This window comes from Delphinapterus leucas, chromosome 2 (genome assembly GCF_059928025.1).
Source record: "Delphinapterus leucas isolate spDelLeu-1000000601 "Yukka" chromosome 2, BTC_Dleu_Yukka2, whole genome shotgun sequence".
Lineage (NCBI taxonomy): Eukaryota > Metazoa > Chordata > Mammalia > Artiodactyla > Monodontidae > Delphinapterus > Delphinapterus leucas.
Window position 1 is genome coordinate 63,855,812 of NC_143130.1, and position 9,646 is coordinate 63,865,457.

Here is a 9,646-nt window from a genome sequence, read left to right on the forward strand (position 1 = left end):
GTTTTTTTTTTTTTGGTGGCGCCTTACAGCATGCAGGATCTTAGTTCCCCAGCCGGGATTGAACCTGTGGCCCCCTGCATTGGAAGTGTGGAGTCTTAACCACTGGACCGCCAAGGAAGTCCCTAGAGTGTGAGTTTTTTTTGTTTTTTTTTTTTTGCGTTACGCGGGCCTCTCACTGTTGTGGCCTCTCCCGTTGCGGAGCACAGGCTCCGGACGCGCAGGCTCAGCGGCCATGGCTCACGGGCCCAGCCGCTCCGCGGCATGTGGGATCTTCCCGGACCGGGGCACGAACCTGTGTCCCCTGCATCGGCAGGCGGACTCTCAACCACTGTGCCACCAGGGAAGCCCTAGAGTGTGAGTTTTGACAAATTCATACACTCATAATCATCACCACAATCAAGAGATAATACATTTCTATCACCCCCCTAAAATTTGCCCGTGCACCTTTTTAGTCAACACTTACACCGTACTCGCTGGCAACCACTGATCTGTTTTCCGCCCCTATAGTTTTTTGCCAATATCATACACAGGCATATCTCATTTATTGCGCTCCACTTTGTTGCGCTTAACAGATATTGCATTTTTTTTTTTACAAATTGAAGGTTTGTGGCAATCCTCCATTGTCAGATGATGGTTAGCATTTTTTAGCAATAAAGTATTTTTAAAATTTATTTTATTGAAATATAGTTGATTTACAATGTTGTATTAGTTTCTGCTGTACAGCAGAGTGATTCAGTTATACATTTATATGTATATTCTTTTTCATATTCTTTTCCATTATGGTTTATTACAAGATATTGAATATAATTCCCTGTGCTATACAGTAGAACCTTGTTGTTTATCCATTCTATATATAATGGTTTGCATCTGCCAATCCCAAACTCCCAATCCATCCCTCGCTCACACCCCCAGCAATAAAGTATTTTTTAATTAGGGTTTGTACATTGTTTTTTTAGACACAGTGCTATTTATTGCACACTTAATAGACTACAGTATAGTGTAAACAAAACTTTTCTATGCACTGGGAAACCAAAAAGTTCATGTGACTCACCTTATTGCCATACTTGCTTTACTGCAGTGTTCTGGAACCAAACCTGCAGTTAACTCCGAGGTATGCCTGTACATGGAATCTTCAGCCCATAGCCTTGTGCATCTGCTTTCTTCCTCATAGCATAATGCATTTGAGAACCATCCACGTTGTTATGCTTATCGATCAGTTCATTCCTTTTTTTTTTTTTTTTTTTTGCGGTACGCGGGCCTCTCGCTGTTGTGGCCTCTCCCGTTGCGGAGCACAGGGTCCGGATGCGCAGGCCCAGCGGCCATGGCTCACGGGCCCAGCCGCTCCGCGGCATGTGGGATCTTCCCAGACCGGGGCATGAACCCGTGTCCCCTGCATCGGCAGGCGGACTCTCAACCACTGCATCACCAGGGAAGCCCCTAGTTCATTCCTTTTTATTGCTGAGTAGTATTCCACTGTGTAGACGTACCAGCGTGTTTATCCACTTACCAGCTGAGGGACATTGGGTTGTTTACATGTGGTGATTCTTTAGCACCACGCAAATACCCAGTTTCACATCACATCAACCTTTCACCTAATGGCTTTATCATCACTGGTGATCCTTGCCTCAATCAAGTATTTAATTGGGAGTTACAAAATGGTGATTTTCTGATTCTGTCATTCCTTCTACATTAGCTGGAATTCTTCTGTAAAGAAGAGATTTACTCCATTGACTAGGGTTATTTGGGTATTCTGAAATACTAAAAAGAAGGATAAATTCTGAAACCCTTCTCTTTAATTATCAATTTTTAGACTAAGAATTTGGTGCAATAATATCCAATGGTGACAAATTAGAATTGATTTGGGGGGGTTATCTTTTATGGACTCATTGATTTTTTTCCACATTTAATATCTTTAAATTTGTTGCAATCTTTATCTTTTACCCCCACTTATTGAAAGAGTACTATATTAGTCTTTGGGGCTATACAAACAGGGATATACAATTCCCATCTTTAAAAAAGGCTGGTAAAAGGCAGGTAGTAAATACAAAATTAATGCAGTGCTACAATAGCAATGAGAGGAGATTCTACGGGATTCTGTGACAACACAGAAGAGGGAATGCTACCTAGGAAACCAAGTTCATATTATACATTTGATGAGACTTGGAAATTTCTTTGTGAATTTTTGTCTGCCACTTTATTTGTGCTTTGTTTATTCCCTGTTTTTCGTTTTGTCTTCTTTCTCTTGCCCTCCTGTGGGCTACTTGAACATCTTTTAGAATTCCAGTTTGACTTACCTATATTGTTTTTGAGTGTGTTATATTGCATACCCTTCGAAGTGGTTGCTGTAGGTGTTACACTATACACATGTATGTACTTGTCACAGTTCACTGGTGTCGACATTTTATCAAGTTGAGTATAGAGAAACCTTACTTCCCTTTGCCCTCCCGTGTTTATAATAACATTAAATATCTGTTCTACATACATTGAGAACCACATCTAACAGTATTTTGTTTTGCTTCAACTGTCGAACATATTTCAAAATACTCAAGAGAAGGAAAGTCTGCTGCATCCATGTTTTTAGTCTTTCCATTGTTCTTCCTTCCTGATGTTTCAAGATTTCTTCTTCTATCATTTCCTTTCTGTTTGGAGATCCTCCTTTAGCCTTTTTCTTAAAAAAAATTTATTTTATATTGGAGCATAGTTGATTTACAATGTTGTGTTAGTTTCAGGTGTACAGCAGAGTGATTCAGTTATACATATACAATATCTATTCTTTTTCAGATTCCTTTCCCATATAGGTTATTACAGAGTATGGAGTAGACTTCCCTGTCCTTGTTGATTATCTATTTTATAAATAGTAGTGTGTATATGTTAATCCTGACCTCCCAGTTTATCCCTCCCCCCCCACCTTTCCCCTTTGGTAACCATAAGTTTGTTTTCTACATCTGTGAGTCTGTTTCTGTTTTGTAAATAACTTCATTTGTATCATGTTTTAGATTCCACATATAAGTAATATCATATGACACTTGTCTTTCTTTGTCTGACTTACTTCACTTAGTATGATAATCTCTAGGTCGATCCATGTTGCTACAAATGGCATTATTTCATTCTTTTTTATGGCTGAGTAATATTCCACTGTATATAGGTACCGCATCTTCTTTATCCGTTGATGGACATTTAGGTTGTTTCCATGACGTGGCTATTGTAAATAGTGCCACAGTGAACACTGAGGTGCATGTATCTTTTTGAATCATGGTTTTCTCTGGATATGTGCCCAGGAATGGGATTGCTGGATCATATGATAGCTCTGTTTTTAATTTTTTAAGGAACCTCTACACTGTTCTCCATAGTGGCTGTACCAATTCACATTCCCACCAACAGTGTAGGAAGGTTCCCTTTTCTCCACACCCTCTCCATCATTTATTGTTTGTAGACTTTTTGGTGATGGCCATTCTGACTGGTGTGGAGTGATACCTCACTGTAGTTTTGATTTGCATTTCTCTAATGATTAGCGACGTTGAGCATCGCTTTTCATGTGCTTTTTGGCCATCTGTGTGTCTTCTTTGGAAAAATGTCTATTTAGATCTTCTGCCCATTTTTTCATCGGGTTGTTTTTTTTAACAATTTATTTTTCTATATACTTATTTATTTTATTTTTTTTGGCTGCATTGGGTCTTTGTTGCTGCGCAGCGGCTTTCTCTAGTTGCAGCGAGTGGGGGCTACTCTTCATTGCGGTGCGCCGGCTCCTCGTTGCAGTGGATTTTCTTGTTGCGGAGCACGGGCTCCAGGTGCGCAGGCTTCAGTAGTTGTGGCACGTGGGCTCAGTAGTTGTGGCTCGCAGGCTCTAGAGCACAGGCTCAGTAGTTGTGGCGCACAGGCCCAGTTGCTCCGCGGCATGTGGGATCTTCCCGGACCAGGGCTTGAACCCGTGTCCCCTGCATTGGCAGGCAGACTCCCAACCACTGTGCCACCAGGGAAGCCCTGTTTGTTTTTTTGATATTGAACTGCATGGGTTGTTTGTATATTTTGGAGATTAATCGCTTGTCAGTCACATCGTTTGCAAATATTTTCTCCCATGCTGTGGGTTGTCTTTTTGTTTTGTTTATGGTTTCCTTTTAGCCTTTTTATTTTTAGATTAGGTCTGTTGGTGACAAATTATATTAGTTACCCTTCATCTGTGAATGTCTTGATTTCCCCCTTTACTCTTTTTTAAAATGCCTTACAATTTTGTCATTTTTCAAATTGAAGTATAGTTGATTTACAATACTATATTAGTTTCAGGTGTACAACATAGTGATCCAATATTTTTATAATTATACTCCATTTAAAGTTATTATCAAACATTGACTATATATCCTGTGCTGTACATATGTCCTTGAAGCTTATTTATTTTACACATAGTAGTTTGTACCTCTTAATCCTCTATTCCTATCTTGCCCCTCCCCCTTCTGTCTCCCCACTGGCAACCAGTAGTTTGTTCTCTATATCCGTGAGTCTATTTGTTTTGTTATATTCATTCATTTATTAGATTTCACATATAAGTGATATCATACACTATTTGTCTTTCTCTAACTTATTTCACTAAGCATAATACCCTCCAGGTCCATCCATGTTTTTGTAAATAGCAAAATTTAATTATTTCTTAAGGCTGAGTGATATCATATATATATATATATATATGTATACACACACACACACACACACACACTATGAACATTGGGGTGCATGTGTGTTTTTGAATTAGTGTCTTTGTCTTCTTCAGATAAATACCCAGAAGTAGGAATGCTGGATTACATCGTAGTTCTATTGCTAGTTTTTTGAGGAACCTCCATACTGCTTTCACGGTGGCTACACCAATTTACATTCAGACCAACAAAGTACGAGGGTTCCCCTTTCTCCACATCCTTGCCAACGTTTGTTATTTGTGGTCTTTTTGATGGTAGTCATTCTGACAGGTGTGAGGTGATATCTCATTGTGGTTGTGATTTGCATTTCTCTAATAATTGGTGATGCTGGGCATCTTTTCATATGCCTGTTGGCCATCTCTATGTCTTCTTTGGAAAAATATCTTTTCAGGTCTTCTGCCCATTTTTTAATCGGGTTGCTTGTTTTTTTGATATTGAATTGTATGAGCTATTTATATATTTTGAATATTAACCTCTTATCGGTCATATCATTTGCAAATATTTTCTCCCATTCTGTAGATTGTCTTTTCATTTTGTCAGTGGTTTCCTTTGCTGTGCCAAAGCTTTATGTTTAATCAGGTGCAATTTGTTTAATCTTGCTTTTGTTTCCTTTGCCTTAGGAGACAGATCCAAAAAAATATTGCTACAATTTATGTCAGAGTGTTCTGCCTACATTTTCTTCGAGTTTTATGGTATCCAGTCTTACATTTAGGTCTTTAATCCATTTTGAGTTTATTTTTGTATATGGTGTGAGAAAAATGTTCTAATTTCATTCTTTTACTCCCCCTTTACTCTTGAGGTGATTTTCGCTGAATATAAAATTCTGGGTTGACACTTCTTTTCTTTCAGGGCCCAAAACGTGTTGCGCTTTTTGTTTCTGGCCTTTGTGGTTTCTAATGAGATATTCAGTCATTCGAATTGTTTCCCCCCTATATGTAAGGGGTCATCACTCTCTTGCTGCTTTCAAAAATTTTTTTCTTTAGTTCTCAGAAGTTTGATTATGACATACCTTGACATAGATTTCTTTGGGTTCAACCTGTGTGGAGTTCATTCAGTTTCTTGACTCTGTAGGTTTGAGTCTTTTGCCATATTTTGGAAAATTTTAGCCATTATTTCTTTGAATACTTTTTCTGTCCTACCTTCTTTCTCCTCACCTTCTGGGACTCTGACAACACAAATACTAGATCTTTTGTTATAGTCCTACAGGTCCCTGAAACTCTGTTTTATTGTTTTGTTGTTGTTTGTTTTCCAAACTATTTTCTCTCTGTTATTCAGGCTGGGTAATTTCTATTGATTTGTCTTCAAATGCACTGATTCTTTCTTCTGTTGTTAAGTCTACCCATTGAGATTTTTACTTGGGTTATTGTAGTTTTCAGTTCTAAGATTTTTATCTGGTTCTTTATATCTTCTGTTTCTCTGCTGAGACTTGAGGCATTTTTATGAAGCTGTTTAAAATCCTTAGCATAGAATTCTAACAGCTGAGTCATTTTGGTGTTGGCATTTGTTGTCTTTTTTCACTCACGTTGAGATTTTCTTGGTTCTTGGTACAACGATTTTTTAAATTGAATCCTAGACATTTGGGGTATTATGAGACTGCATCTTATTTAAATCTTCTCTTTTAGCAGGCCTCCTCTGACACAGTACCAGTGGGGAAAGGGGTATGCCACCTCCTTATTGCTGGATGGGGTGGGAGTCTAGGCTTCCACTCAGCCTTTGCAGTCAGGGGTCGAAGAAGGGCTGCAGTTCCGCAGGGTGTGGCTGGAGTACAGCCATTACTGTCTGTAACTTTTTCTGTCCTGCTGGACTGTCCTTTTCCCAGTCCTTTGCCTAGAGAGAGTAGGCTTTTGTTGGGCCTTCCTTTGTCTATGTGTTGTTTCTAGGTGGATGGCTTCTCCAGCTCCCAGCTTGGGATACATGAAGCAAAAAGAAAATCTAAGGAATTCTCTGCTGTGTTGTTCTTCAGGTCTTGAGGTCTAGCCAGTCTGCCTTCTTCTTGTCACCTTTCATAGTCTTATGTTTGTTTTATATATAACGTCTAAGGTTTTTAGCTGAGCTTAGTGGAAGGAATAGAGAAAAGCCTATCTGCTCCATTTCTCCAGAAGCAGAAGCCAGGAGGGGAGTGAGTCCTTATATCTTTGATGCTTAAATTGTCCCATCTTTAGCCAGTGGGATGAGCTGGCTCCTGTTGACATTACTTATTATTCTTTGATAGCTTCCTTGGATCCCGAGATGTTCTAGGCTTACCTTGTATTCTCCCTGCCCCACACCTGGAATCAGTCTGTTCTACAAGGGACCCTAGCTGGCCTAAGCCAGTCCTGGGAGGCCATTTGTCTTAGTCTGTTCGGGCTGCTATAACAAAACACCATGGACTGGGTGGCTTAAAAAACAAACATTTAGGGACTTCCCTGGTGGTGCAGTGGTTAAGAATCCACCTGCCAATGCAGGGGACATGGGTTTGAGCCCTGGTCCAGGAAGATCCCACATGCCGCAGAGCAGCAAAGCCCATGTGCTACAACTACTGAGCCTGCGCTCTAGAGCTCGTGAGCCACAACTACTGAGCCTGCGTGCCCTGGAGCCTGTGCTCCGAAACAAGAGAAGCCACTGTAATGAGAAACCTGTGCACCGCAACAAAGAGTAGCCTCCGCTCTCCGCAACTAGAGAAAGCCTGCACACAGCAGTGAAGATCCAACACAGTCAAAAAATAAATAAATAAATTTATTTATTATTTTTTTTTAAAATCCAAAAAACCAGACATTTATTTCTCGTAGTTCCGGAGGCTGGGACGTCCAAGTTCGAGTCAGAATCAGTTCTTGGTGAGGGCTCTCTCCTGCCTTGTTAGACAGCTGTCTTCTTGCTATGTTCTCATATGGCCTTTCCACGGTATAGAGAGTCTGTCTTCCTTTTCTTATAAGAGTGCTAATCATCACAAGGGTCCCACTCTCATGACTTCATCTGAACCTAATTATTCCCCAAAGCCCCACCTCCTAAAACCATCTCACTGGGAGTTGGGGCTTAGACATATGAATTTGGCAGGGGGTCGGGAATGGGTGCATCACAAACATTCAGCCCATTATCCCATTCCACTTGCCAGTGAGTGGTTCCGGCATGGGCCTTCTCTCTTCCTAAAGAAGATGACAGAGAGGCAAGGGCTCTCTCCTTTCTCTACCTGGGGTATCTGGTGTTGGGGCCAACCACTTGCTGCCAGCCTAAGGACAGGGCCAGCACAGAGAGGGCAGAGTCAAGAGCATCATAGGACTGGGAGCTAGAACCCTGATTTTCCTGTCTACAGACAAGCTGTTTCATTTCGGCTCTCGTTCTGCCTCAACCCTGACCTGCCTCAATCACAGCTGAGCAAAGAAAAAAGAAAACGTGCAATAGGTCAGGGAGGTCAGTATGTCACTTGGTCTCTCTCCTGAAAACCTCTGATCTGAACCCAAAAGAAATCCATGCACACACTTCTTTACACTTCTTACACTTCTGTTTATTCTTCCTTCTCATGAAAACCACTGACATGCGCCTTTCACGGGGGAGGGAAGACAATGCTGCAAGAGTGTTCAGGATCCCTGGGCTGAATTCTCAGGTGGTAACCTAGGAAGCCAGACATCCAGGAGGCCAGGCCCCTAGGGTCCTGGAGCTGGGGCACCCCCTGAAGAGAAGTCTGGAGGGCAGTTCCACATGGGCCCCATGAGCTCTTCTTCTCAGCCCAGGGAGCTCATCAGGGTCTGGGCCTGCTTCAGTTCTGCAGGGGCAAGAGGTAGGTAGGCAGGTGGCAATTAGGCAGGATCCGGGAGGGCCCCTTACCCTCCAGGTACAGCTGAGCCTCACCTGCCAGGAGGACCTGGAACTTGTCTGCTGAGAGGGACATGGTAACAGGCTGGGCCGGGGCACCCGAGGCAGCTGCCACCTCCAGCCGCAGGTGCACCATGGGCTCTTCCACGGACCGCAGCAGGCTAGAACTCAGGGTGTAGTCCACCCGCCAGCCCACGCCTGTCAGCCTATTCACTGCAAGACCGAAAGGGGCTCAGGGTCACAGGCAGGGGAGCCAGGCAGCCCTAGCCCGTACCCTGGTTCAGCCCTGAACCCTTCAGGGCTATGTGGCCTTTGAGAAGCTCTCATCCCTCTGATCCAGGAGCTCAGATTACCCATAGCAGATCTCAGAGGAAAGAAACCGGCGCTGGTGTCAGGAATCCCAGCTCTGTGACTGCTCGACATGTGATGTGGTTAAGTCTCCTTTCTGAGGACAAACACCTCCCAAGCCACATGCACCTTCTAGAACGGAGCCCAGCCCCCACCCGGGCACCCCACACTCACCTCGCAGGCTGCAGGCCCGCAGGTGCTCCTGCAGGGAGCTTTGCTTCTCCTCATAACAGCGACACAGGCTGGCTGCATGCTCTGGGGGCCGAAGGGAGGTCCCCTGAGCTAGCAGGTGGGTGCTGGGGCTTAGGCCACTCAAAGGGCAGGTCTCAGGCTCCTGGCCCAGAGAGGGCAAGGTGCATCTCAGGGTCACACAGCCTGACCTTTGCCTGGCACCCCTTGGCCCACAGGTTACCCACCTGCCTGCCCTCATCCCTGTACCTTTGGGCAGCCCCAGCTGCTGCAGTTCACTGGACAAGGACTCGCCATCCACGCTATGCTTGGCCGCACTGGAGAGGATGAAACTCAGCACTGCCACTGTGGCCTTCACATCACCCGACTCTGGGGGGAGCCGTGGGTGGAATGGGGGGTGTCACTGCGGCCCCAGCCACCTCCTTGACACCCCACTATCTTCAGCTCAGAGCCCCTAGGCCTCCTTGAGCCATGAGCACCGCTACTGCCCCACTGGGAGTGGGCAGAGGACCCTAGGGCTGGCAATGTCTTTCTTCCCTCGTGCTCCTCTGCTGAGGCAGGTGGGTCAGAGTGGGCTGTTGGGAGGAGGGGCCTCTGTGCCAGGCCCCAGGCTGAATACCCGGGTTTGCCCAAAG

At 43.8% G+C, this 9,646-nt stretch overlaps 2 protein-coding genes across 6 annotated transcripts in view; one reads left to right on the forward strand and one right to left on the reverse strand.

Moving 5' to 3' along the window:
- Positions 1 to 9,646, forward strand: part of MAN2C1 (mannosidase alpha class 2C member 1) — a 74,255-nt gene that overhangs the window by 20,344 nt on the left and 44,265 nt on the right. For 3 of the 5 annotated variants that reach the window (XM_089906976.1, XM_022580070.3, XM_022580072.3), the window contains one exon: positions 1 to 9,571. The gene's annotated coding sequence lies outside the window, so the exon portion shown is untranslated. The remainder of the gene's footprint in view (positions 9,572 to 9,646) is intronic. The other 2 variants (XM_089906977.1, XM_089906978.1) reach the window with 2 other exon arrangements.
- The window catches only part of COMMD4 (COMM domain containing 4), a 5,880-nt gene continuing 3,676 nt past the window's right edge, over positions 7,443 to 9,646 (reverse strand). Inside the window, exons 5-8 of the mRNA XM_022580063.3 lie at positions 9,261 to 9,380; positions 8,997 to 9,077; positions 8,511 to 8,687; positions 7,443 to 8,424 (exon numbers count right to left, since the gene is read on the reverse strand). Coding sequence (XP_022435771.1) covers positions 8,384 to 8,424; positions 8,511 to 8,687; positions 8,997 to 9,077; positions 9,261 to 9,380 — 419 coding nt within the window. The 3' untranslated portion in view covers positions 7,443 to 8,383. The remainder of the gene's footprint in view (positions 8,425 to 8,510; positions 8,688 to 8,996; positions 9,078 to 9,260; positions 9,381 to 9,646) is intronic.